This window comes from Hyaloscypha bicolor (assembly GCF_002865645.1).
Source record: "Hyaloscypha bicolor E unplaced genomic scaffold K444scaffold_108, whole genome shotgun sequence".
Lineage (NCBI taxonomy): Eukaryota > Fungi > Ascomycota > Leotiomycetes > Helotiales > Hyaloscyphaceae > Hyaloscypha > Hyaloscypha bicolor.
Window position 1 is genome coordinate 104130 of NW_020194610.1, and position 26969 is coordinate 131098.

Genomic DNA, 26969 nt, shown 5'->3' on the forward strand with positions numbered 1-26969 from the left:
AAGAGTCAAACTTCGGCTTCGAGAAAGAAGTCGAGAAGGCAACGAGTAGAACTATCAGTGAGACAAGGAATGCCCTCCGCAACCCCTCGGTCTGCCCTCCCAATCAGACCTCACCCATCCACAACCCACGAACCTCCACCGCGAAAACTGAAGCATAGACCGTGTACCTCTTACACCGACCTCGAAGCCCACAGCCTTAACCTCCCCGTCCAGCAGCCCCAAAATTCCTGCAACGACCGCCCAGCGAAGCGCTCCATGCCCACCCCCACAAAGACCATCGCCGTCGTCAACTCCTCCGGCCGGCAAGCGGCGTCCTTCATCCGGGTTGCGGTAGCCGTTGGCTACCACGTCCGGGCACAGCTCCGGAATCTAGATGGGATAGTGGCTTCTGAGATCTCGAGTTTGCCGAACGTTACCGTGCTTGTGGGAGATTTGTACACGAAGCCTAAGTTACCAGGAGCAGAGGGGGTAAATCATGGGTTGATTGAGGAGCTGTATAAGGGGGCGCAGTTGGCGTTTATCAATACGACGTTTTGGGGGGATGAGGTGGCTATTGGGTGTGCGTTAGCAGATGCAGGTACGGCCATTTTTTCCTTCTCTTCCCCTCTCCCAATCTCCCCAATTCTTCCAATTCCACTCTTGAACCCCAAGCTATTTCCCCAGGTTAAAAATCACTACTCGAGCAAAACAAAACGTGATGCTGAATACTGACCCTCCCTCTTCTCCCCAGCCGTAAAAGCAAACATAGAACACTACATCTACAGCAGCATGCCCAACCACTCGCTCCACAACCCCACCTGGCCCTCCCTACCCCTCTGGTCCTCAAAACACACCATCGAATCCTACATCCGCGCCCTCGCCACCCTCCTCCCGAAAACCACATTCCTCTACACCGGCATCTACAACAACAACTTCACCTCGCTCCCCTACCCACTCTTCTGCACCGAGCTGCAACCCGATGGCAGCTTTACCTGGACCGCGCCCTTCCACCCCGATGTCAAACTACCATGGCTCGACGCCGAGCACGACGTCGGGCCCGCCGTGCTGCAGATCTTCAAAGATGGCGTGTCGACCTGGGGCAACGGCGCCCGCATCCCGCTCGCCTACGAGATGCTGTCCCCGCGGGAAGCCTGCCGCGTGTTCGCCCAGGGCGTCAGGCGCCCGGTACGCTACCGCCGAGCAGCCAAGATCGAAGTCAAGGTCAAGATCCCGAACGGGTACCGGGAGCAGCTTGTCGCGCTGGAGGAGATGTACGCGCTGGGGGCGCGGGATGGTGGGTTGCAGCCGCCGTACTTCGGGGATGAGGGGTTGGAGGGGCGGGTCCCGGATGTGGCGATGGGGCTTTGGGAGGGCTGTCGGGGGTTGGAGGAGTATGCTAGGGAGGTGTTCCCGCTGGAGGAGGCGGCGAATGGACTTACGTGGATGAATGAGGCGGAAGAGGGGAATGCAGATGAAGAGGGGGAGATTCAAGGAGGGGAGGAGGAGAAGGATGAGGATGATGAGGAGGACGAGGAAGAGGGGTTGACGATGGGTGGTGGCGTTGGCTCGGGGACAGCAATGGGAGATGTGACGCCTGCGAGGAAGGAGGAGAGCTGGCTCGCTTGAATGCGCCGTCAATCATGCACTGATCGCCGAAGGGGCCTGCACTTGCTGCTCGGAGCTGCGCTGTCCCAGCCGTGAGGGGCTGGAGGAAGGAAGAGGTTAGGAAAGAGGCGGTAGTGAGAGAGGGCGCGAGAAAGGAGGACAAATGGGACGAACGGCACGGGCGTAAAAAACGAGATCAAACACAGACGACGAAACGGCAAACAGCACACACATTCACATACACATACACATGCATACATACACACATACATACATACATATGTAAGAAACAGAGCGAAGCATGGAAGAAGGCATAAAACGACTAAAAGAAAGATAATGTCTAGCATCTACGAAGCCAAACGACGAGAAATGGAGCAAACAGAGGTTTCATTCATTCATCACAGGCGCGTCACATCATCTATCTATCTATCTGCATAGCATATTCCTCGGCGACTTCTGGACATGGAAAAAATTATTCAATGGTGTTAGTTGTTTGGAGCGAACGGCTTCTGGGCGGACATCTGCTTCTGCTTCTGCTTTGGGCTTGGATTTTGGTTGGTTTTGAGCTTTGCATAGCGTGGAAAGGGGGGGAAGGGATGGCGGCATATCTGCATTCAGTTGGCGGCGGGCGGTCTTCTGCGAATCTTTTCCGGGTTTTGTTTTGGATACTTGTTAGTATTGTTGACGTCAGTCAACTCCCTATACTACCAAAAAAAATAGCATCGAAATTAGCACGATTTCGAACATACTCGCTCCCCTTTCTTTCCCTTTTGCATTTTCTTGCTCTTTCCTAGTAGGCAAGGTTGGTAAAAAAAAGTGTATTGTTTGTGCGATATAATGATTGAGCTTTTGGTAGGGACTAATAGGGATGAGGCTTGTAACTTGCTGTTTTCCTTCCTTTTTACCTGGAGGAGGGGTCTAGGCTCGCGTTCGGGAAACTCGAAGGAGAGGACAAGCTAAGTATTATGAATGGAATGCAATATCGACGGCTCGCCTTCCCGGAACGAATGGGACACGTCAGATGCGATATCGTGAAACGGAGGTGGACTGTGGACGGGAAGTGTGGATGAGGAGCGTGGACGCGAGTAAATGTTCGGATTTGGAACGCACAGCCAACTGAATAGGGGAGAGACACTTCAAGACATGCAGCGCGTTGCTGTGCGATGCGATTTGGGCTGGTACCATGTTGCAAGGCGGAGGACCAGTTGTTTGCAGCTCCGGTAGCATTCGCTCAAGAACACGGAAGCATGGAGTGAGAATTACGGGTCAAGACAAGAGTAAATAGCTTGTCAAACGGCTTCCATTCCAGCCCTCAAACTGTCAATCAGAAATCGCTCGCACTCGAAATCCTCGGTCTCTGGGGCGAAGCCCAACCTAATACGTACAGGACAAATCCACCCCCTCCACTCGAAAATGTGAATCATAAAAGTATGCCACGATGCATGTTTGTATCCCAGAATTTCCCCAGACCCGCAGGTCTGCGGGCCTCCATAAACGCCATCCATCCCGGCCATAAACGCAAGCAAAATAGACATTAAGCCCTCCTATCGTATGCTTTCCCCAGCTGTATCCGTTCAGCGCCTCTACCCCGACCTCTGCTTCTTCGCCGGCCGCTCATCCTCGTCTTCCGAGTCCTCGGCCGGCTCATCCAGACCCTCGTCATCGTCAGACTCGAAATCCGCGTCTGAGAGGGCGTCTTGCTCCTGTGCTTGTGCTGGTTGCCTGTTAGTCGCCATCACTCCGAACGCTCCGAGGAGGCACAAAATCGAGGAAAGCTTACTGAAATACTTAATAGCCCCCGGCCACAGATCCTCCGTAAACGCAACCGCGAGATCGTCCCCATCAGGAAAGATCTCTAAGCTCATACCCACATCATCCTCGCCCACACTCTCCTCATCCTCATCACTACTCGGCGTCCTCGAGCTGCTCCTTGATCTCGATTTCCGCTTCTTATTCTTCCTCGCTTCCCGCGCAGCTCGCTTTTGTTTCTCAAGAGCGGTCGCCGCAGCAGATTCCTCAGCAGAGACATGTCTTCCAATGAAGCCGAACCAGGCGAAGAAGGAGAGGCCGCCCATGCCTGTGTTTTCTATCTTCTTCTTTAGTGCTTTCTGCTCCGGCGTCAATCCTCTCGATGAATTCCCCGCACCGTTGCTGTTCGATTGCGATGTTGTTGACGTGGATTTGTCCGCTTCCCACGCTTTGACAACCATGTCCAGCAGGCCTCCCGTTAAGTCACGGTCTGTCTTCCACTTAATACCCACCGGCTCCGACACCAGTCCGGACCAGCCATCTCTACTCCTCCGATGCCAGAATTTCTTCTCCAGCACCTTGTCGTCGAAATACTCGTTCTCCGCGAACTCGAAGCGTATTGACACAGATCTGGGATCGAGGTCGACTTCGAAGTGCGAGACGGAGAGGTTGAGAAGCGAGGATAAAAGGAGGGCGGAGTCGGAGGGCTGGATGTACTGGTCGATGTCTGGGGGTGCTTGCTCGAGGACCAGGGGCCAGAAGTTGGGGATTTGGGAGATGGTTTTGCTGCGGCGGGAGTAGAGGGGGGCGGTGAGGAGGACCTGTTTTCTTACTGCGCACGGGATCAATTAGCTACCTTTTCATCTTTCCTTTTGACGTAGAAATCGGTGGATCTGGGCTGGATTCGAGATTGAGGTGAGGAGCTGGTGATCTGCAGGGTCGAATCTGACAACTCACTGATGTCCGTCTCGGCATCATCGAAATCCCTCTCGATGTCCGCCAGGTCCTCATAGCTGACGGGAGTCTCTTCCAACGCGGCGGCCATGGCTGCAGTGGTGAAGGCGAACTTTTGGGGCATGAATACCTCTGCCTCTTTCTCTCTCCAGAAAGAAAGAGGGAAGCGGAATGGGGAGATGCGATGCGAAAAGATCGATGGGTTGGAATTGGGTTGCTGGCGCGGCCGGCTGAATCGCAGCGAACGGAAGGGCACAGCTTTATCTGATCGTGGGATGGGGTCGGGCGGGCGGTTTGGCGCGATGCTACTGGGATGTCACTGCACGCGGGCCAGTGGCTGCAGATGGGGGCGTGCGTGGGAATGCGCAGTGGAGTGTGGGAAGATGGACGTGTTTGAGAGATGCGAGCGCGATGACCGAAGTGCGTGTGGATTCGAGGAGCACGATGGAGGATGGGGGATTGTGAATTTGTGAGACGCGATGGGATCATGGGGGTTGAAGAGGGAGAGATGGGCGAGATGGGCGAGATGGGGAAAGTGTACGGAGTACTCGTAGCTTGTCAGTGTGTCACTGTGTACGCGTGAGTGGCGCCTGGCTGGGCAGTGGGCTGGGCAGGCTGGGCAGGCTGTGGCTGGCTCTCGGGGCGGGTGAATGTGAGCGAGGAGGGCGAGGAGAGGAAAGGAGAGGGAAGAAGCCGAGTCCTAATAGCAGATCGGATCAGATAATTAATAACAATTAATGAATGCAGCAGAAGAGCAGCAGAAGAAAGGAGGGCGAGGAGAGGAGCGGAGAGGAGAGCGAAGAAGCCGAGTCCCGATCAGCAGATCGGATCAGATAATCAATAAAAGAATAATTAATTAATGCGGCTTCAGCAAATCAGCAAACCAGCAAATAAGTAAATTAGGGTCAAGGGTCAACGGCGAACATCCAGCTTCCAGTCCGCAGGCTGAAGGTGCTGGCTGGCTGGCTGGCTGGCTGCTCTTCAAACAAACTTCCTCCATCTACCACCACTACCTCCGAACAGGCTGATGGGATGGATGATGCTGTTTCCGCCCCATTGGCTGCAGCCCGAAAACTCAGTTCTAGCAGAGCTGCAGAGTTGTATGATCCCCCACCTCACCCGCACAAACTGAGAGATCTGCCCAAGAACTGCTGCTGCTGCTGCTGCCCTCCCTTTCGCACCTCGATGTCGAGTCTCGACACAAACCATGACATTCCACCCTCGACGCCCCTGATGCAGCCTCTCGCCCTTGGCGTTGACGCACGCACTTCTTATCTGATTGGTCGCCTATTTTATCTGATCGTCTGAACTGCTCCTTCCGCCCCCTGAAAATTGCAAAATCTCCTTCGCTTCCGCTCCCTTCCCATAGCATATCTCAGGCACGATCGCCTTTCTGCCTGGACATCAAACGCCGTTTCATCGCCCAGGGAAACTCTGCCCTGGAATCTGCTGTCACCCGAACATCTGCATCCGTCTGGATCTTCGGTTCTCAACGGTATTGACGTTTGCATTTGCAGGCAGGGCTCGGCACGGAACGGAGTCAACGGAACTGTCACGATATCAGACATCCCGAGCCGTGCAAGCACCATGGCGACGCAGTACCCCGAGTCCCGCGTCCTCGTCATCATGACCGGCGGCACCATTTGCATGAAGAGTTCTCCCGAGGGACTTGTGCCTGCGAGGGGCTTCCTGGAGCAGGGGATGGCGCCGCGGCCGAGTTTTAATGACGGGAGCCAGCCTGGTATGTGATTCAATAATCAATAATCAATATTCACTTGTGCTTGCGCTTCGAATCTGCGTGCGAGTCAACTGCAATTGGTGTTTTGGTGTTGTTGGCGCACGGCATGGCGAGGGGAGATGCAAGTGAAAGGGGGGAGAGATCAGATAAGATTGGAAGAGGCGTGTCGTCGTGAGCTCAGGGGAAGTGGATCCCTGCCATGGAGGCCAATACGAGTTCGGGGGGGCGAGTTCAGTGGCTCGCGTGCTCCAGAAGAAAGACTGTGGCTGCAAGTCAGCCGCTCTCCGCCGCCTCCGGGCCCAAGAGAGACGACAGGCTGCACTCAATCAATTTCTTTTGAACGTCACAATGGCTTCTGCAATATCTGCTCGACCAGAGAGGGTTCTCGGTGTTACAATCAACACCAACCCCATGGCATGAGTAGCAAAAGCTGCGTACAGCAACTCTTCCGCTCTGGTCGGCATGTCTTCCTGCAAGATCAGTGGAGCTTCTTGCCGAACAGCTCCCAATCATAACTACTATCTTCTTCAAAACACTGACACCGATGCTGCTGGAAAGTCTCCAGTGACCAAAATCTGCAAACTTACGATTCCTCTCTAATACACAATTTCTCTCTTTCTGTTTCTAATTCTACCTCGTTTCCATTCTCTTGGCTTCATTATTCAACCTCGTTTTTTTCTTCTGTACATAAATACTTACTCTCTCCAGACCCCCTCCCAGTCTTCACTTCCCCCCATACCAAAACCTTCCTCCCCTCCCTCCGCACACCACCCTCCGCCTACTCCAGACACATTCGCTACACGCTCTTTGAATTCCCCACCCTGCTCGACAGCTCCTCCATCTCCTCTGCGGGCTGGTCCCAAATCGCCACAACCCTCCAATCCAACTACCCCCTCTTTGACGGCTTCGTCATTCTGCACGGCACCGACAGCCTAGCCTACACTTCCTCTGCCCTCTCCTTCACTCTGCACGATCTCGGGAAGCCCGTCATCTTGACAGGCTCCCAAGCTTCCATCTTCGCCTTACAATCCGATGCCGTGGATAATTTACTAGGGTCGCTGATCATAGCAGGCACGTTCATGATCCCCGAAGTATGCCTCTTCTTCCACCACTCCCTCTATCGCGGGAACCGCACCACCAAGATCTCCGCTTCATCCTTTTCAGCATTTGCCTCCCCGAACTGTGAACCACTTGCCACGATCTCCGCGAGTGGGACGGAGGTGAACTGGAGTTTAATCCGCCGCTCTACATCAATCGCGAAGTTCAGCATTCAAACCAACCTCGACACCGCACACGTAGCCTGCTTGCGAATCTTCCCCGGTATAAAGCCCGAGATGCTAGATTCAGTCCTCCGCGTTCCGAACTTAAGGGGGTTGATACTGGAGACGTTCGGTGCAGGCAATGCCCCCTCCGGCGAAGATGGGAGTATGACAGCCGTCATCGAAGCAGCGATCGCTCGCGGTATAATCATCGTCAACGTCAGCCAATGCCAAACTGGCTTCGTGTCTCCGCTCTACGCCCCAGCCGGCGCCTTAGTCAAAGCGGGCGTTATTTTCGGCCACGATCTCACCACCGAAGCCGCATTGACAAAACTGAGTTATCTACTCGCGCTGCCCGGGTTATCTTATGGCGATACTGTGAGCCAGATGCAGAAGTCTCTCAGAGGCGAGATGACCGAAGCCCACAACACCGTCTTCAAACACCCGAATTCCGAGGTCCCGAGTATCACAGATCAGCAGACCGCCTTTACGGCTCTGGGATACGCCATCTCGAATGGTGATCTGGAGACCGCCAAATCGCTACTCGACGGTGACAGGTTCGACCTCCTCCACTTCACAGACTATGCGGGGAATTCGGCGGTCCATATTGCTACCGTTAGTATCGGTTCCGGGGATGGTGGAGATGTGTTGAAGGAATTGCTCAGCAGAGGAGCGAGTGTGCATGTGAGGAATAATGCGGGCAATAGTCCGTTGTTCCTAGCGAAGAAGGTTGGCAATGAGAGGGCGGTCGGCATGTTGGAGGAGGCGGGCGCGCATTTGCACGTTGAGGAGGTGGAGTGGTTGGGGGTCAAGAGTCCGTTGTATGAGAGATGAGATGGGGGTGCGAGGTGCTGGGAATAGGACGTGAGGTCGTTTGATTTGCATTTTCATTTGTGGTAGGGGTTGGTGATTTCACGGCGTACACATAGATGGCAATAGGTAGGCAAAAGTACTTCATACATCATACCTGCCACCACTCGAGGAAACAGCATGTTGGCTTTCGCTACTTACGATTTTATTTTATTTTTTCGTGCGGCCCTACTTTGGGAAGTCTTCCCCACTTTAACCTACTTTCCGCTCTATAGTTCTACACACCTCATTTTCACCCCTTCCCCGGTTGAATACCCAAACCGGAAGGGTAAAGATCCAATTTGCGAATCCTCAATCGTTCCTAATCTCATTCAAAGAGGGTGGGTGGCAAATGGTAATTAAAGCCATGTCGTTGATCTCGATTTTAGATGTTACATGTTGGCCGCATCTTCCATTGTCTAACTATCGACTTGATTGCATCTCAGTGTTCTTAGAGGATGCTAGACCCTCAAATTTCCTTTCGTTAAATGATTGCTTGTGCCCATCCCCAATTCATGACATCCTATTAAAGATTTATGTTAGATCATCGGTACCAACCTACTTTGGTTCTGTGCTTCACTGCTTCCGAGATCCACGTGGAGATATTTACGCGTCCGCCTCCTTGTAATACGGGTGTGTGTGTAATGCATGGCGATCCAAGTACAAACTTCCCACAAGCTTTCAGTGAAGATTGTAAATTATGGTCTGTGTTCATGTCTTACTATGTGCTTGCTTCGATTCCTGCAGACCATTTCTAATTCAATGCTCATCAAAGTCCAATGATCGGCTAACCTCATCATCTGGGAGCTGACCCCGTGCCCAAGTTCCGATGAGTCGCCCCCATTCGGAAGTTGACGATCTAGAGTCTAGGTAGAATCTGCCACGGATTCAAAGGATTAACAAGTATAAAGAGGCGGTGTCGACCCTTCTTTATCCACCCTCACTCCTCCAATACCTTCATCCAAGCAAACAATTCTTTCCTTTCGCCCTCGTTTCTTGCCCATCAAAACTCGCACGCCTCGTTCAACACCTCCATCAAAACTGAATTAGCTATACCATCCTACCAACATCGGCTCGCAGCTCACCATGCAATTCCCCTCCATCACCGCGGCATTATTCTGCACCGCCTCTCTCGCCCTCGCCAACCCTGTTCCATCCACCGCAGAAGCAGCGACGGATGAACACTACGTGCCAAATCCCTACGAGTAGCCATCCCCCCTCCCATCAAATCCAACCCATGCCCCTGCCAGACTAACTAACAACAACCGCACTTCCCCAGCGTGACCTTCTACAACGAGCCCGCGCCGCTCCACTACCCATACCACGGCACGCCCCTCACGCTCACGATCCCACACCCCGGCGATCGCATCCCGCCATGCGTCCCCGCGCCCGCGCTGCAGGGCTTCCCAGTCGGCTACGCCCGCTGGGGACGCAACCTGGATGGCTGCGCGATCTATCAGGATACCGAGTGCAGAACGAGGGTGTGGGCGGATGGGGATTATCTCCAGCAGGGCCATCTGGGGAGGTTTGTGCGCTGCGGGGTCGTTGGGTATGGAGCCCAGGGATAGAATCGATCTAGCTGCTCCTATTCCTATTCGATGTGCAGCCAGCAGACCTGGCAAGTCCAGTCAGCTGAGGTTTTTGTGGCAGGATGTTCAGTTTGTACTTTGTAGTTATTTTGCTGTTTCGGTGCTTGGATTTTCTCTGGCTTTCTAGGTGGTAATTGTTATTTCAAGGGTACTCTTGTACTGCAGCGCAGCTGGCCTGTGGGGTGGCTGAACTCCCACTGGGAGGTGTAAGCACCGTGAGGAAGGAAAGTCTCATTGCAGGAGTTGATGAGGCCTAGAATTGGCGTAATTTTTTCTTCAACCTATTGCCAACTTCGTACTCTTCCTGCGGATGCAACTTCTAACCTCTAATTTTGAATTAGCCTTTCACTTTAATCGGTTGAAATTGGGTGCTACGCTTCTGATAAACAGCGGCATGTCGAGCTCTCGCCTCAGAGCGGTGGCGTTTCCTGAATCGTTGGAAAAGCCGAGTGGTACACCAAGCTACTTCTTGAGTGTCACAATACACCAGGTTTCGTATAACTCAGTCCCTCTTAGCACTGAAGGTGTATGGAAGCACCTGCAAGTGCTGTACGACTTTCAATTTCGCCTCTCTAGATCTTCAAATTGTGCAACCTAGAGCTTCGGGCTGATATCTTGATCGACTCATCTGCTTCCTGTCAAATAGGTAGGTTCACATACAAAATCTCTCGGCACCAATGGCCCCGCCTGTTTATGAATTGCTTCTATCCAATTCCTTTGCGTTTGGTTATTGTTATTTACTGAGGACTTCTGAAGTTTTATGTTGGTTCGCGACCCGGATCGCATTCCAAAAGGCGCATTATAGAGCTCTGCTTATCTCGGTCTAAACACATTGAAGCTAACGGGGGTTTCCTGATGCAAACTTCTTTTTTTTAACTCATATAACTTCATTTCTAATTCTATATTTGCTTTACTATTTTGTCTTATATTTAGCTTTAAGAGATTTATGATAACAGACAAATTGAGCTTACTATTATACTTAGAGATTATATTTAGCTAATAGTAATAAACAATTCTAGTATAGACTTAGGGCTATATTAGATAATAATAATTTTCTGGTAATTTCCGCACGTGAACAGAATCTCCCCGATCTCCTTTCCTGCTCCTACTGTGAAAATAGAAGCAATACCAATTCTAAACCAGATCTGTTCGGTAGTATCCGATCTTTCCAACAAAAGACCAGATGGGTAGCGCTCAGTAATGTGAAGATAGAGCAGTTGCGCTCCTTCTCTCGGGACATAATTTTTCAAGTCAAGCCGAGCAGACCCGAATTTTACATTCGCCCCATTAGCATCCACTACTTGCAAAGAAAATGGAAAGTAATACTCGACGCTACGCCAGCTTGACGAGCCTGACGAACTTGTGTCTGTTTGTACAATGCGTAATATTGACTTGGTAAAGCCCTCCACTTCTAGGTAGTTGTAAGCCTTGCATTTGGGATGTTGGTTGCCATGTTCTAGGACGTCGAAGGAGTATTGAATCGTAGGCATCTCGATACCGTCATCTAGTTTCTTTCCCAGCCATCGGACATCAGAACCAGCAGAGGCCCAAGACCAGCTTGGAGCTCCGTATGACTCCGGTCGTTGAATTGGTAAAGGTGGCAGAGACTGCCAAAGAAGCTCACGCTTCAAATTTCCCCGCCACATACCGGCGAACGGAATAAAAGTGTCGTCAACGACAAGAGACATTTCAGCGGCGATGCTCTGCATAGCCGGCAGCTTATCAGACTGCTTGGTCAGTTGCCGAAAGGAGTATTCTTCGAGAGTAGCCATCCATTTTTTGTACAGTGCCTCCATGTCTGGGGCCAAGTTGCTCGGACCGGCAGTTTTCGGTTCGTGAAAGATATGGTCGCTCCTTGGCCACAATTCCAATTTGACAACCGCATCATCCCGCTCCCATGCCATAGACACGTTCTCCTCTGTGACCATGCAAGTCCTACACTCGAAACAGATCAAATTCTTGCAGAAGTGGATTAGTCTTGTCGATAAAATGCGTTCCTGCATTGTCCAGCCGCGAGTGTTCCATCTTGAGCAATTTATACCGACTTCTAATTCGGGATTTGGCCCCGTCCGTCCCTGTGCATACTCGTTGGGACATATGATAAGAGACTGACATCCACTGTTGCCAAGGGAATACGAGAGCCTCACCGCAGGAACACTGGCAATGTGTCGTTGAAGAAATCCGTCATGGGACGAGGTAGCGGACGTGCTGTAATCGTACTTAGCGTGGTATTTCACACGTATGACGGTATCCGGTGGTACTCACGCAACAACAGTCACAACTGCATTTCTATATACTTTATGCATTAACTTCGCTTCGTGGGCCCAATCTTCAGGAGAGTCCTGAATGATGCATAGAGAATCGATCCAGATATATCTGACACCCAGACAACGGCAGACAGAGACCGCGTCGGCAAAGTTTTTAGGCAAACTTGAAGGAGCCACACCGTCTTTCATGGTCTCATAGTTGGAACGAATGGTCCTCAACGGAGGGGACACAGTCATATCTCCCCACATATGACTTAGGGCAATGAACATTCTGCTGCCCATGAGTGTATTCGCAGTTTCAATCAGACGGGGCATCTCTGATCCTGATTCGTCATCTGATCCTACGTCCAGAAGACGAGTAGGCACCCAGCTATCAGGAAGAGTATAGCACGCTCTGTGATTTGTCTGGCATTCTTGGATCCATCGTTTCATCAGTTGAACGTTTTCATCAGATAGGGTGCTGAGACTAGGCAACCTTCTCCTGTGCTGCTGCATTGAGGAGTTGAGATCTATCCCGTCGAATAGCCGTGCGTCAGTTCCATCGCTTGAACATCTGTTTGAGTAGGATGTGACACACCTAGTGTGTCAAAGCAGGCAAAGCAAAGTATCATAGAGATGTCGTGTGTCTCCTCATCCGGCCCTTCGGAATCGTGGAGGGTAACTGTCATCGTTATGGCGTAGATCATCCTACCCTGCTGAGCATCAAGTAATGCCGCCTTTCCTTCTTGCTCAAATTGCTCACTAACAAAGTGAACATCGGCAATTCTCACCGGACGATGCCCCTCTAATCCTGCCACATGAGGATTTCCCCAATTTTCCAGTATTGTCTCTCTGAACATGCGGCAGAGCCCGCAACCTGCGGACGCAGAAGCAGCGAGGCCTGGCAAGTCCGGATAGTAGTCTAGCCTCTCGTAATCGAGCCATTGCACTGCCGGGTCGTCCTTATCCCAGCTACTGGCATTGCGATCAGGCACAATGACTTTGCAAAAGCCACACAACTGTTCCGGCGGTTGAGCATATATGTTAGCTAAGGTAAACGGAGGTGGGGTCGAACGCATGCTTTCGTTTCGTGTTTGCATGCTGTTCTTCAATGTATTTGGTGTGATGCTTTTTGGAAAATACACAAGTCTAGTTTGTTACGTGGTGGTCCTGCTGCTGCAGCACATGTAAGAATCACAGTTTTTGACGCTAAATTTACCGAACGCACCCGCCTAAATATAGTGAGCCTGAGCGATTAATGCCTAATATCAGCAACAAGACTTGCAAACCTACTTTAATTGAGGCTATTTAGAACCCAATTCACCAATTCACATGAAATAACTAGAAAGAAAACTGCTGATAAGGAGCTCCCCCCAAGTACCAGGCGTGCTCCTATATCAAAAATGAGTTTTGTGACGAAGCAGTCACGTGTCTCCACCAATCACCTGATCTAGGTTGAATGGAGAGTTTGTTGAAATTAGGGGCCTGAGGCCCCTAATAGGCTTAGTAAGCCCTGGAACCGAACGCCATGGGGCTGTGCACTAGCTTAATACCCTGTCCAGCTGGAATACCCTGTATAGCTGGAATACCATATACGGCTGGAATACCCTGTATAGCTGGAATACTACGTACGGCTGGAATACCCTATATAGCTGTAATCGGTTCAGCTGGCATAGGGATTTAGTACATGTGACTTAGGGGGTTCAGGGCTATATATACGGGCTACTTACCACTGTAGAACAGCAGTCAATTCAGTACGTTTTACTTGGTTTACATTGCAAGCACGTGACCCTAGCTATATTGCTTTAGCTAGTTCAACAGAGTTCACACATTCTCGTACACAACAATAGCATACTTACTTGGCTATAGAATAGGAAGGCCTAATTACTTTTCTCTCGTTATCTAATGTTCAGATTTAAAGGCCAAGTGTAAAAAGCAAGAACGCGAATTTGCACGTTTTACTCGCATTTTTTACTCTGATGTGAAAAGTCAACAAGAGTGGTATTTCCGACAAACTAAGAACGAACACTACGATTTAAAGTCAAATTCCCCAGTCATCCATTAATTAGGCTACCAATCTTGCTACTTCCGCCGTCATTCTCCCGTCTCGCACACCAAATTATCCTGCAGAATTGAAAAGGTGTCCCCCATCTTTACTCATCATACTCCAATGTCAACGTCGTAGGGAAGGGGCTTTCTCGAGAATTGGGATCCAAATACTTCCTCATCTTCACCCCTGCCAACTCTTCCTCGACCACTGCCAAGCGTCCCTGTCGACCCGGTGCCCCCCTCACATTTTTCAACTTGAATACTTCCTTCAGGATCGCTGCTAGACTACATCCCACTATTCTCGAGCCGAGGCAATAATGCATCCCGTAGCCGAAAAAGATGTGATCTTTCAGCGGGCGGTGAGGATTCAGCTTCTCGGGATTAGGGTACTGAGTCGGATCCATGGCTGCCTTGGAAGTGGCGAGGAGAATGGTTTGGTTGGCTTTGATGTGAATAGGTCCTCGTACTCCGTCCTGGACAGTGAAATCTCTGGCTGCCACTCGCGGAAGCCCTGGTACCATATTTGTGTGGCGCATACCTTCGAACACGAAACCTTGGAGTTCGCGATCAGCAGCTTCGGTGTCAAGATGTGCGAGTTCGATAATGCGAGCCTTGTACTCCTCGTATCCTTTACTGAGATACAAATCAATAAGCAGTGAAGCCTGCTGAGTGATATTTGCAGCGACAGGAGGACCCAAACCAACACAATCACCAACCAAATCGCCGATGGGGAGTTTGGTGGCATTTAGAGCATGATACAGACGATCTGCTTCAGGTCCAACCTCGAAAGCCGAGCCTTTAGCGAGCCAGTCGACAAGCTTCTCGGTGACTCCTGCTTGCGTTTTCAGGTGCGCTTCGTGAATCCCACGCAAGATAGGAGCAGCTTTCATAGCGCCTTCGCGGAGCACCCATTCATTTGCCGGAATGATATTAAAGGCTTGGTACATGAAGATTACGAGGTAGATCATGTGGAGTTCGGGGATAGTCACCAACCCATGCGGACGTTCAGCGGTTTTCAATGGAATAGCGAATCGCTCAGCTAGCCAGAGGATAGGGACGACGTTCGCAACGTCTCGGACTATGTCAATAGAGCGGCGGGTACCATTGGAGTATTTCAGGGAATGGGATTTGATGAGCTTGGCCGCATTAATACGGAAAAAGCTTGCCACTTTTGATTCGAATCCTTCTTCGAAGAAGACTTTGTGGAGAATTTCAGACCGTGGGTCATGACGTTTGGCATCGTCCCAGCCGAGCAGGAAATCGTGACCATCAGTGACATTGCGGATTGCAGCTTGGTACATCACGCGGAAGTTTTCGCGGTCTCCAAAAACTGATTTGCATCCTGCGTATGTGTGGATACCGATTATATCTTTCCCACTGGCCGGTCTTTCGATATCGTACAGGTGAAGGACCTTGTTTTGCGAGAGGATCCCCTTGGCTGCCTTTGGTGTGTAGAATGGGAGCAGTGCATAGGAGGAAGTGCCTGTCCAACCACCTGGGAGACCGTTGAAGAAAAGATGAGGCAGCATGCCACCATAGGCCCCTGGTGGAAGAGTACCGAGTTTGGCGAAACCCCAATGAGTCAAAGTCGAGCTATTGAAGTCGTAGCTCAGGAATCGATCTCCACGGACGAGAGCGACGGCATCATCGAGAATTCCACGTCCAGTAGTTTGGCCGGTGCAAACGCCACTGCCAGGCATAGCCTTTTTAGTAACTTCTGCCATGAGGCCGGGATATAATTCCAGGTTGTCAATATGACCATAAAGCAGCTCTGCAGCTCTGGCTGTTTCTTTGTCTGGGTTCCAATCTTCGAAGTCCTTATAGGGTTGCAAGTTCAAATATTGGCGGAACCTGGGAGGAGAGCACGAATTAGATAGCTTCGAACCAGAATTAAAGATATATCACTTACTCATTGATGGTGCAGACATTAAAAAGCTCTCTCGCTTGCAATTGGCCCATGATATCGACAATCTTCATACTTGCAGGGCTGCTATGGGCTCCAAAAGCATGGCCAGGTTCTTCAATGCAATCTTTGAGAATTTCAGCAAGATCAACATCGCTGAACCTCCCATCTGGTCCTCTCTTAAGACCCCCGAATGTCCATTCTTTTGGTGTGGTGCCCATGAGCTTATGCCCATAGTCCATCATGACCTTCTTAAACTGGTCGATTGTCAAATCGTCCAGGGACTTAAGATCGGGTAGGCTCTCTCTAATTACATACTCCATCCACTGCAAAATTTCGAGGTTAGTTTACTTTATTCAGAAATCAAAGTATACTCCGCAAAATTCGGAAGGAAAAGGGAAGAAACCCGAGAATAACAGGAGGTAGAACAGCGTGAGAAAAGGTACAACAGTAAGGGAAATTTTCAATATTACAGAATTAACAGCAAGGGAAGACAAAACCCTGAGGTAGTCGTACCTTATCATCAGCAGCGCTGAGGGATGCATGCCAGTGATAGAGCACAGCAAATTCAACAGAGACAACGTTTCCTGTACCTCGCTCGATTCGCTTCCCAAGCTGTTTGATTTCTTTGCCAAGATTAAGATTCCAGGTTGAATTAGCTCGTTGAGTATTAAGAATTGCCGAAACGTAGTCTTTCAGAACAACCGAAGCAAAGAATCCAACATTGATATTGCGGGTAATTTGGAAAATATCTTCGTCTTGCCTAATTTGAATGTCAGAACAAAATCCTCATGCATCTAGCACTAGTGACCCTCATAGTGTACGGCGTACGCCCAAAGGAAATGCTACTGCGCTTTACAAGGATGTACCGCACTCAAGAAATTTAATAATGGGAAGGCATCTCTCCTCTCAAGCAGGGGGGTCACTTGGATTCGGACAGCTACTAGCAGAGAATCACATACCACTTCTGTTCCTTCTCACTCAACTTTTCCCATTGCCTGTACTTCCCCTGCTCGTTAACCAACAATAGATTCTTGGCAATGGTATTATGGTTTCTTGAGAACATGAGCAATACGCAAACCACACCAGGAGGCATCATTAGAATTCTCTCCGAAGCAATCGAATCAGGGAAAATTGTTCCATCCTTGTAAGTTCTCACTCGCTGCTGCTCATTATCTGTGTTTCCGTAGAGAGTACTCAGGTCCACATAACTAGATGTCTCGTTAATCCAAGGATCGGTTCGGGAAGTTTGGAAGATTTCATGAATGACTATAGTAGCGAAGGAGAAGAATAGTCGATTTAGGCCAGAGGGGTGTTCGCGGAAGGGTCCAGTGCGTTTCAGAAGCTGGTCGAAAACAAGTTCCGGATCTGGGAGGCTGGGTCCTTTTGGCGTCGATGAGGGGACATTACGACAATACGGAGTGCCAGCTTTGCCCATCTCTGGGATCCAAGGATTATTGTTACCGCCGTCGTGGCGTCTGTATCTTGCTGCCGGGCCAGCCATTGTGGGTGGCGGATGAGGGAGATCATGCCACAGCATGCCAATGAAATCATTAGACACCGTCTCGCCCAGCCCACTGTTTGCTGGAAGGGTTTGTAGCATGGCAACTCCATGTTCCAGCAAATCCTCCTTGTCATTCAAGGGCTTCCCAGAAGAAAGAGTTTTGAGAGCCTGCAAAAGTGTTTCGGCCTCCTTGGTATTCATATGGGCGAGATCATGAAGGAGTGAGGTCTTCTCCGTTGAAGCAACTCCGGTTGCTTCCACGTCTGTCTTGCCATCGGGAGCTCGACTTGGTTTTCGCTTGATGGTTCCGAACAGCGTTCTAAGTTGACCTGGTGCCATTATGGGGGTTCACTAGCTGGTGTTAGAATGCACAGTAGTTTATGGAATTTGGAACAGATGGGTACCTTGCAAGTCAATTGAATGTACCACAAGTTATAAAACTTGTCGATATTGTGGTTGGGCGAACCGCAAACTCTGATAAGCTCTGGAAGTATAGGCGTGACGTAACTGGAGAGGCGAGGTGAGAGATGCGAAGGTTCGTTTCAGAGTCTTGAGATGAAATTTAAAAGGTCAAGGGAAGGGGCGAGCTTGAGGAGCAAGTGATTTGGGGACGAGAGCTATCTGATGCGAGCTGTCACGGGAGCTTCACAGCTCCCCTTGTCTTCCACTAACCAGCTGATTGATGAGTGGTGATCTCGTCAGTGCAATTGATGCTGCATTGCAGTAGTGGTGTCTGGCTAGAAAAGCAAATACGGTGGGTCGAGTTCGGTTGGCCGTCACGTCGCTCTTTGGCTGCTGGTCGCAATTGGCTGGCGGCCTCAAATGGTTGGCGGTTGTCTCACTGTCTTGACAGGTCACGAAATCAGCTCCAGATGAATTCGGAGCCCCTTCGGCTCCACGCCAGCCCCCTTCCTTCCCCCAAGCGTTCATCCCTGGTGCAGATCTTGACCTAAAAACCTTAAAACTAAAGTTACTAGCTGACTGCCCCCAACGCGACCCCAGACCGAAAGAGATTTGATTGACAGTCAGAAGACATTGATGAGCTGGCTGAATGGAATAGGTTTCACCCAAAGAGCAACTTGCAAATCCTTCAGATGCGCTTTCGACAGGCAGGCCCCGCTCTTTCATATCGCCAACGCACGCAAGATCTGCAGTGCTACATACTCTCAATGTCCAATGGCTGCTGCTCTCTGGAACGCCACTGATTCATTGCAGCTGCTGAAATTGATTGTCGCCTGCTTACAGGGATTCTATCGGCGAATTAGCTAGAATCGCTGGGTGGTCTGAGCACTCACCTGTCTTGATCCCAGCCTTTTTTGCTAAATACAGTTAAATATTGGTTAACATTTAAAGCACCGTGCATGTTGTAGCCCGCCCTTGTGACTATCCGGGCCCGGGTCGTGACGCCCCGGCATGCATGCATGACACGGATGGTGGCACTTGTGCATACTCCCCCCCCCGGGCTAAAGGTTATTTGGTGGGCCGAGCAAGAACGGTGTGTAGGTATTGGTAGAATTCCTTGTCTGTGGCGCTGCACAGAGCAAAATATGGTCTGTGTATCAAATCTAGGGTCGCTATAGAAGGTTCAAGAAGACTTTGGGCAGTGGAGCCTCTGAATTCCAGCGTTTTCTATTCGATAAATCCCTTGTCAGATACCCTGGAAAACGTCTCAAATAACCTTTGGCCCGGGGGGATAGTAGCAAGAAAGGCCCGAGTGAGCTTAGCCACAGTAACTGGAGGGAAATCTCTGGCCGGGCAAGTCAATTGGCGACGAAGCACCAAAAACTTCCGAGGAGCAAGCTAGCTTCGCGCCGTCTGATGGTCTGAAAGAACCTTACTTCATGTTTCTCATATTGGCCCGACAACTCCACTCCCTAGGCAGGCGTCGCCCAAGGTCCTTCATTCTCGCCTTACACCGACTGATTGTCTAGGAAACACCACGACCTTTTCAATTTGGAGGGATAACTCCTCCGCTATATCAGAATGAACGGCGAAGTCCCATGGCGGCCGAAGCATTACCCCGCACAATCTTTTACAGAGCAACCACCACCCAGAACTTTGCCAAATGAAGAGCCACCCCAGCTGCCAATGGCGATTCGAGCAGTCCCAGACTCTAAATCTCCTGCGACTGGTCGGACTCTGGTTGTATGCCTTGATGGAACTGGCGATAAATTTGACAGCGATAATAGCAACGTCGTCAACTTTGTGGCTTGCCTGAAGAAAGACGATCCAACTCAAGTCACATACTACCAATCTGGTATTGGCACTTATAATGGCCGTGGAGGGTTAAGCAAAGGATTTTCAGCCGCCGTTGACATGGCGGTAAGTGTCATCTATCCCAATTTCAAAGGCCCGCCAACTGAGGGGATTCCAACTTTCTGGCGAAGCAATTCTAACTTGAGGTCTTGCAGATTGGCAGTGGCCTCGGAATTCACATCAAAGATGCCTACCAATTCATCATGCAGAACTACATTGAAGGAGACAGAATATGTCTTCTGGGATTCTCTCGTGGTGCATACACCGTTCGCTGTCTTGCAGGCATGCTTCACAAAGTTGGGCTCTTGCCTGCTTACAACACAGCACAAGTCAATTTCGCCTATCAATTTTACAAGAACGACACTTCAGAAGGGTGGGAAATGAGCGAGCAGTTCAAGAGAACATTTTGTCAGGACGTTACTGTTTACTTTGTTGGAATTTGGGATTGCGTGGCCAGTGTAAGTGCCTTTAACCTCACCCCGTTCAATCATTTCGCGGTTCGAACACAGGAAGGTTCGAAAAAGCTAACTCCAAAACTCACAGGTCGGATTCATTCCTCGTCAACTACCCTTCAGCAAGTCCCCTACCAACGCAGTCAGCTATTTTCGCCACGCCATGGCCCTTGACGAACGCCGAGCGAAATTCAAAGTCTGCCACTGGCAAAAAAGCAACGAAGTTCCTCTCGAAACCCTCTATCCCGCCAAGACTGACGCGGGACTTCTCCTCAACCCGACAACAGCTGCCTCTGAGCTCACAAGCAAAATAATACAACATAAAGACCTTGAGCAATCAAAACACGAATCGGAGTTCGATAAATCGGACCCCCATTCCTCGAATGTGAAGACAGATGTTCGAGAGGTCTGGTTTGCTGGCTGTCATGCAGACGTAGGCGGCGGTGCTGTGAAGAATTGGGAGAGGCATATGCTATCGCGGATCCCGCTGCGTTGGATGCTGAGGCAGTGCTTTGAGTGCAAGACCGGAATAATATTTTCCACGGCGGCATTAGCAGAAGTGGGCCTGGATGTGCGAACCTTATGGCCGGTGTATCAAAAGCCAGAAAAGCCAATCGTTGGCCCAAGCCCGCGCACGATGGAACATTACGAGGCGGGCGGCCTCCCCCCACTGCGTCGCCGATCTACAGCGCTTGGTATTGATCCAGATATGAAAGATCCCCTTATCGGCGACAAAAAGTTATCTCCCGAGGCACTAAATCTTGATCTACTGCCTGAGCAAGCGGAAGACCATTTTGATGCAATGTGTCATATCAACGACATGCTCGTCATCAAGCGCCCATGGTGGATCCTCGAGGTCTGGCCTGTGTCGTTCCAGATACTGAAGAAAGATAGCAAGGGAAGAGAGAGATGGGAAAAATTTGTAGGGATGAATCTAGGGAGGTGGAGAGCGATCAAAGATCCGGAGCCGAAGATGCATTGGACTGTTGAGAGGAGAATAGCGGAGAAGGGGTATAAAATTAGGAACTCGACGGGTGGAGAGGCGGTTTGGAAGGTGGAAGCTTAGCTGGTAGTGTGATGAATTTGGAGCTCTTTCAATGGATATGGAGTTCAATTTGAGTGTACATTGTGTGATTTACCCGCTCCCTGCCATTTCATTCCGTATGATAGTCATCTTAATTTACTCACGTCTTCTCTCATACATTTCCTACATAAGTCTTCTCCAACTATGCGAAATAACCAATACTAAACTTCATTGGCAAGTACTCTAAGTTCAGCCTCAAAAGAAAACCGTAACTCATAATTTCAGAATCCACCAATAACGCAAAATGATAGAGGCACCGAACAAGTCCCTTTCTCATTATTCAAACTCGTAACAAACCCACATTCTCTATTGCAGATTAGCTAGATTTGCACTCTAGCTTCTCAAAATCCCTCCCTGTTCCTATAGGTCCTCAAAAGAGAAAAACGAGGGCTTCACATACTAACAGGACGATCAAACTCCACAGACGAATGGTCGAGATTCCCTTCACCATCTGAAAGGGCGCCACTGGGGCTGTAATAGGATCCTGTGGTACCGGAACGCTGGATTCCTTGGTCAGGGTCCCCGTTCTGCAATAAACACCATTGCCTCTAACACCTATTGCTTTATATATCTCAGTCTTGATTCAATTTCTGGATTGACTAAGAAGCAGATAGTAGACAGACAGCATGGGATTTGTATTCCAGCTGGAAGAGCAGACTAAGATTGGAGAACATGCTGGTGTCCAATTAAGCTATTCTCCCGACCGATTTAGGATAGTCATCTCGCGCTGCACCACGTGAGATGACCTGCGGAATCCTTCTGGTGTTAAGATGCGGCGCAGGAGTCCTCCGTTTCGCTTGCGAGAGCGGGGCAGAAAAGGGGACGGGGACAGGGGCGGCGGGCGGGGTGGGGCAGCCGAGTTCAAGCACGAGAGGAAATTACAGGACGGCAACAACTCGGAAGACTGACCTGAATGCAGCAACGGGTGCTTTCCACAGTCAAGGCCCCTCGAATCCGAGACCTTCAAAGGGATAACATTCTGCTGGTTGAGGTGTTTTCTCTACCAAACAGCTTCTGATTGGACCTCCAAATCCAGGTTTGAGAAGAAGGGCCTGAAAGTGAACTTGCGGTACAAATGCCCCTAAACTCAGGGTTAATTTTCCCTTTCGCTGGTTCCGTTTTAATCTACAGACGTGAGCAACTGCTGCTTTAACCTGAGCTAAGGGTGAGCATACCTGAGCCGAGGGTAAGCATACCAGAGCAGAGCCTGAGCAGAGCCGGAGTACGCCCTGAGTGTGACGTCGCTGGCTAGGGTCACATGGGGTTAGCTATTACCTGACTGGCTTCACTTGTCAAGCTGGCGTTTCAGTCGTTTTAGCTAATACTTCTTCTCCTTTCTTCTCTCTCTCTCTCTTCTTCTCTTTAGCTTTGTATTCTACAAGACAGGGAATAGAGATCTTTGAGCCTTAACCATTGCTCTAGCCCCGCCGCTATACTAAGTCAGCCCTAAGTTAGTATACGTATTATAATGTGAAATCCTTTAGCCTCTAGTATACTTGTAGCCCCAGTAATAGTTTCCTTACTAAATTTTGCCTGAGAATCCACTTCTACTCCCTTATAACGTTCTTATTTGTGAGGTGTTTGTTGGTAGGCAATAAGACAATAGAATGAATCAGTGTGTTGTGAAACCACAGTGTTAAATTCAGTACAGAACTAATCTCTGTCCCTCCTGTGAGGTCCAGGGAAGCCCCCTCTAAATAGGAGGCCCCGATGGCATATATATAATTAGTAATTTATAAGCCTAATACATATGATATAAATAGTAGTTAGTTGGGATATCAAAGGGCTGCCGAACTCCCTAATCAATACCCGCGATATCCGAGGTTCGTCACATGCCCTTAAGTCACGTGCGACCCTGCACATATCACAACTATACCCCCCTCCTAGGATCTTGTCCCCAAGATCCATTAATCCATCCTGGTAAACATTTAATCAATTATTTATTCAATTGATATAAACTTCTAGTATCTTGGGAGGTAGTTTTGCTAATGCGATCTGGATAATAGACGTAAAAATCGTCTAATTAGATCGGGGCTAAGTAAGCGAGAAGGAAGGGTAATTATACCCCAGGTATAGGGGCTAGCCGGTAATTGTGATTTCGTTTGGGATCTGAGTATTCTAATTAGCTCGATCCAAAGTGCTAAGGCGCTACCCCACGAAATTAATACTACCTGTTAGATCTCGTATTAGAATAATCTAAATAGCTATATAGAAAGTATTTAATAAATATTCGTATAAGAAACTCATACGAATATTTCTAAGGTCCTGAAGATTATTTACAGGCTCCTGGGAATATGTATTAATTAGTTACGCTAGTTTCCGATTAGGACTAGTACGAAAACTAGTAGTTAATCCAGGTAATTCTCTACCTCTATAAAAGGACCTCTTTATATTACTATATGCTCTCTTCCTTTCTAATAACCATATATATAACTTTTTCTATTATTGCCTTCTAGCCTCTTCTTCTGCCCTTCTCTAAGTCTTCTTTAATTATTTTTAATTAATTCTATAATATCTTCTTCTGGCTTTGTTATCCGTTCCCGTAATAATAAGTATAAAGGTAACCTTATAGCCTCCTTTCCTATTACTAGTAGATACTTGAAATATTTCAAGTATTTACTTATTAATCCCTTTATCTTATATGCCATAGTACCTGGCAAGAAGAATTATAACTATTATAATAAGAGTTCTGAGTCTTATATATTAGTAAGTTCTTTAGCTTTAATATCTATTAAAGCTAATATGATTTCAGATTTCTTACTACTTATTAGAGGCTTGCCGGTTCTGGGAAAATACTATTATAACCTTTAAGAAATTTCTTAAAGCATATTCTAAATAATATTATACTAATAAGGATAATACTATTAATTAGGTTTTCGAAGACTAGAAGAATACTAATAAGCTTCGGAATTCTTCTTCCCGTCTTAATAAGACAAATAATAATACTACTTAGGTTAGTATCCCAAAAGTAAGTTTTTTCTAATATACTTAGGTATTTACTAATTCCTTAAAGAAATACTATAATATTTACCTTTAAGGCATTAACCTTATTACCGAGCTTACTACCGAGATTATTAAGTAATCTACTACTAGTATTTTAAATACTAATAATATAATACTTATGGCTATTTAGGACCTGACTTTAGAAGTTCGGGCCTTTTATAAGGTATATATAGTAGTTATAAGTTCCTTACTTACTTCTTTTAATATTCTTAATACTAATATTATTATAGTATAATTATATCCCGTTAAGAGATAAGCGAATTCCGGAAAGTATTAGCTAATTCTTTACTAAGTCCTAAATAAGGCCGGTATTTGGTATTCTTGCTTTAGGAATTAGGAATTTATAGGAATTAGAGTTTATTTATTTAAGATATCTATAGCTAATTTACCTATAATAAATCTTTCTTAATCCTAAACCCTTTTTCTAATAATTTAAATATAATTCTTATAAGCCTTAATAAAATCCTAGAAAACCTTTATAAATAAAAAACCCAGGGAAAAAGTATCTCTATTACTATTCCGGGCCTTTTCTTAGCTATCTAGGTTCTTTTTTTCTTTTAAATAGCCTTTTTCTTAGTAATCTAGAATTCTTTTTAATCTTAAGAAATTATTAAAAGGTAGTTTCGGATTCTAAGCCATAATTTTAGTTATATGATTTTAGAAGTTCTTTAGAATTTTCAAGATTAGGGAAAGTAGGTAACCAGGTATTATAATCTTTAGGCCAGGCTTTCTATTTAATTAAATACTATTACTTCTTACTTCTATTATCTTATTAGTAATTAATAATAGCTTCTACTTCCTATTTTTATTCTTTATTATTATTTACTAATTCCGGAAATTCTCTAGAGAAATATAGATATAGCTTCTGACCCTTTTTTACTATATATTCTTTAAAGAAGGAAATATAAAAAGTTAGATATAAATAATTATATATACTTAGTAATTCTAACTTATATACTAAATTACTAATATATTTAAGGATCCTAAATAGACCTATAAATTTTGGCTCAAGCTTTCCTGCCTTAAGTTTAATATTCCTTATTAATAGTATTATTTAGGCTTCTTTAGAATAGTATTTAACTAACCGGTACCTATTATAATAGGTTTCCCGGTTATTTTATATATAATATCATAAATCCTTAAGCTTTCTTTACTCTACTTTAAGGATTTCTAGCCTCCTATATATAGCTAGTACCTCTCTTATAATCCTGTCCTCAGGATTCTATAGAAATTAAGGGTAGTATTTATAATATATATAAAAAGATATATTCTATAAAACCTAATATTTTGAATTATTATATATAAATTCCATAAAAGATAACTTCTTAAACTAGTTATTTTTTTAGGTATTATAATAATATCTCAGGTAGTATTCCAGGGCCTAGTTCTGCCTTTCTATCTAACTATTTATCTAAGAATAGTAAGCTATACTCAAATACTATTTGTATATTAAGTAAAAGTAGAAAGCGGACTAGAACTAGCTAGTAAATACTATTTCTTAGTTAGAAACAATTCTATTAGGGAAGCTAAAAATTAAGAAAACATATTCCTATATAATCTTAGTAAGCTCTAGAGAATTAATAGTCTTATAGCATATAATATATCTTGCTATTTTAGAGTACTAGTTAATAATTATAAGAATTATATTAAAATCGGGACCTCCTACCGGGTTCTTATATAATAGTAGATCTATAATAAAATCTATAGAGATTTTATTCCAGAGTCTCTCAGGCTATAGTAAACTACTAAGTAAACTATATAGCAAATGCCTCTTTACCTTAACTCTCTAGTAAATATTATATTCTTAATAATAATTATAAATATCTCTTTCTATATTCTCCTAATACCAGGATTTTCTAAGAAGCTCAAGAGTCTTTTTTACTCTATAGTATCTAGCTATTAGGTTATTATAATAAAGCTTTATAACTTCTTAATATAAAGCGGGATTATTAGATATAATAATTCTTGAATAATACCTAAGTAGGCCCGAATTATTTTTCTAGATTTCTTTTTCCTTAGTATCTTTCTTACTAAGCCTCTATTTTATAATATTCTAATATTAAGAATTATTTCTCTAAGCTACCTGGATAATATCTAGAAAGAATTTAGATAAAGAGGCTAGTACTATAGCTCTTTTAATAGCTATATATATCTATATACGGGAAATTAGGTATTTATAACTATCTAATTCAAAAACTCAGGGAATTAAGAAGTCTTTAGTTTTATTAAGTAATATAATTATAGATACCCTTATTACCTTAGCTATAATAGTAGAGCCTTTAAGGCATTTCCCTATATCTTGCTTCTTAACTAATTTTATAGTTAAGGAATTTATAAGATAATCTATTTACTTATCTTATAGTAAATATTTCTTCTTAGCTATTATAAATATAGTAAGTATTAAATAATGCCTATTTTAAAGAGGGAACTCTTTAGATATTTATAAGGACCTCTAAATTATAACTATAAAAGCTTTCTTTAACTTATTCTAAAAAGTCAGAAGCCAAGTTATATTAATAGGACCTTTTTTATAATTAGGTCTTTTATTAGGTCCGTTTACTAGGTTTAAGGTACCTCTATAGTAAATAATATTAAAATCATATATTATAAGGTATATTACCTAATATACTTAATAGCTCTCTAGATACTTTATTTCTATAAAGTATTAGAGGTTATTATAGTCTATAATAATCTCGATTATAAACCTGGACTCTTTAAAGTAATAGTACTAATACTTAAAAGCTTTAATA

The 26969-nt window shown here is 46.7% G+C and overlaps 7 protein-coding genes across 7 annotated transcripts; 3 read left to right on the forward strand and 4 right to left on the reverse strand.

Moving 5' to 3' along the window:
- Positions 1 to 255: 255 nt before the first annotated feature.
- On the forward strand, positions 256 to 1605 carry K444DRAFT_533028 (NmrA-domain-containing protein; the record flags this gene model as incomplete). Its single annotated transcript, XM_024875116.1, has 2 exons — positions 256 to 577; positions 731 to 1605. The coding sequence occupies 2 exons, from the start codon at positions 256 to 258 to the stop codon at positions 1603 to 1605; spliced, it is 1197 nt and encodes a 398-aa protein (XP_024734862.1).
- Positions 1459 to 2399, reverse strand: K444DRAFT_22291 (uncharacterized protein). Its single transcript, XM_024871162.1, has 2 exons — positions 2100 to 2399; positions 1459 to 1901 (listed from the first exon to the last, which is right to left on the reverse strand). The coding sequence occupies exons 1-2, from the start codon at positions 2196 to 2198 to the stop codon at positions 1614 to 1616; spliced, it is 387 nt and encodes a 128-aa protein (XP_024734863.1). The 5' UTR covers positions 2199 to 2399; the 3' UTR covers positions 1459 to 1613.
- Positions 2400 to 3167: 768 nt separating this feature from the next.
- On the reverse strand, positions 3168 to 4378 carry K444DRAFT_533048 (uncharacterized protein; the record flags this gene model as incomplete). Its single annotated transcript, XM_024875121.1, has 4 exons — positions 3168 to 3298; positions 3365 to 3530; positions 3612 to 4165; positions 4291 to 4378. 4 exons carry the CDS (start codon positions 4376 to 4378, stop codon positions 3168 to 3170), a joined length of 939 nt encoding a protein of 312 aa, XP_024734864.1.
- A 1357-nt stretch (positions 4379 to 5735) lies between these two features.
- Positions 5736 to 8171, forward strand: K444DRAFT_22430 (asparaginase-domain-containing protein). Its single transcript, XM_024871178.1, has 2 exons — positions 5736 to 6028; positions 6734 to 8171. The coding sequence occupies exons 1-2, from the start codon at positions 5875 to 5877 to the stop codon at positions 8116 to 8118; spliced, it is 1539 nt and encodes a 512-aa protein (XP_024734865.1). The 5' UTR covers positions 5736 to 5874; the 3' UTR covers positions 8119 to 8171.
- A 2514-nt stretch (positions 8172 to 10685) lies between these two features.
- On the reverse strand, positions 10686 to 13068 carry K444DRAFT_664851 (HET-domain-containing protein; the record flags this gene model as incomplete). Its single annotated transcript, XM_024887012.1, has 3 exons — positions 10686 to 11930; positions 11988 to 12498; positions 12567 to 13068. 3 exons carry the CDS (start codon positions 13066 to 13068, stop codon positions 10760 to 10762), a joined length of 2184 nt encoding a protein of 727 aa, XP_024734866.1. The 3' UTR covers positions 10686 to 10759.
- Positions 13069 to 13920: 852 nt separating this feature from the next.
- Positions 13921 to 18247, reverse strand: K444DRAFT_564503 (linoleate diol synthase). The gene is made up of 5 exons (XM_024877067.1): positions 17829 to 18247; positions 16883 to 17775; positions 16437 to 16683; positions 15927 to 16246; positions 13921 to 15868 (listed from the first exon to the last, which is right to left on the reverse strand). Exons 2-5 carry the CDS (start codon positions 17761 to 17763, stop codon positions 14122 to 14124), a joined length of 3195 nt encoding a protein of 1064 aa, XP_024734867.1. The 5' UTR covers positions 17764 to 17775; positions 17829 to 18247; the 3' UTR covers positions 13921 to 14121.
- A 1265-nt stretch (positions 18248 to 19512) lies between these two features.
- K444DRAFT_644240 (uncharacterized protein) lies at positions 19513 to 21198 on the forward strand (the record flags this gene model as incomplete). The annotated part of the gene is made up of 3 exons (XM_024884939.1): positions 19513 to 19746; positions 19836 to 20138; positions 20224 to 21198. 3 exons carry the CDS (start codon positions 19513 to 19515, stop codon positions 21196 to 21198), a joined length of 1512 nt encoding a protein of 503 aa, XP_024734868.1.
- Between the last annotated feature and the right edge of the window lie 5771 nt (positions 21199 to 26969).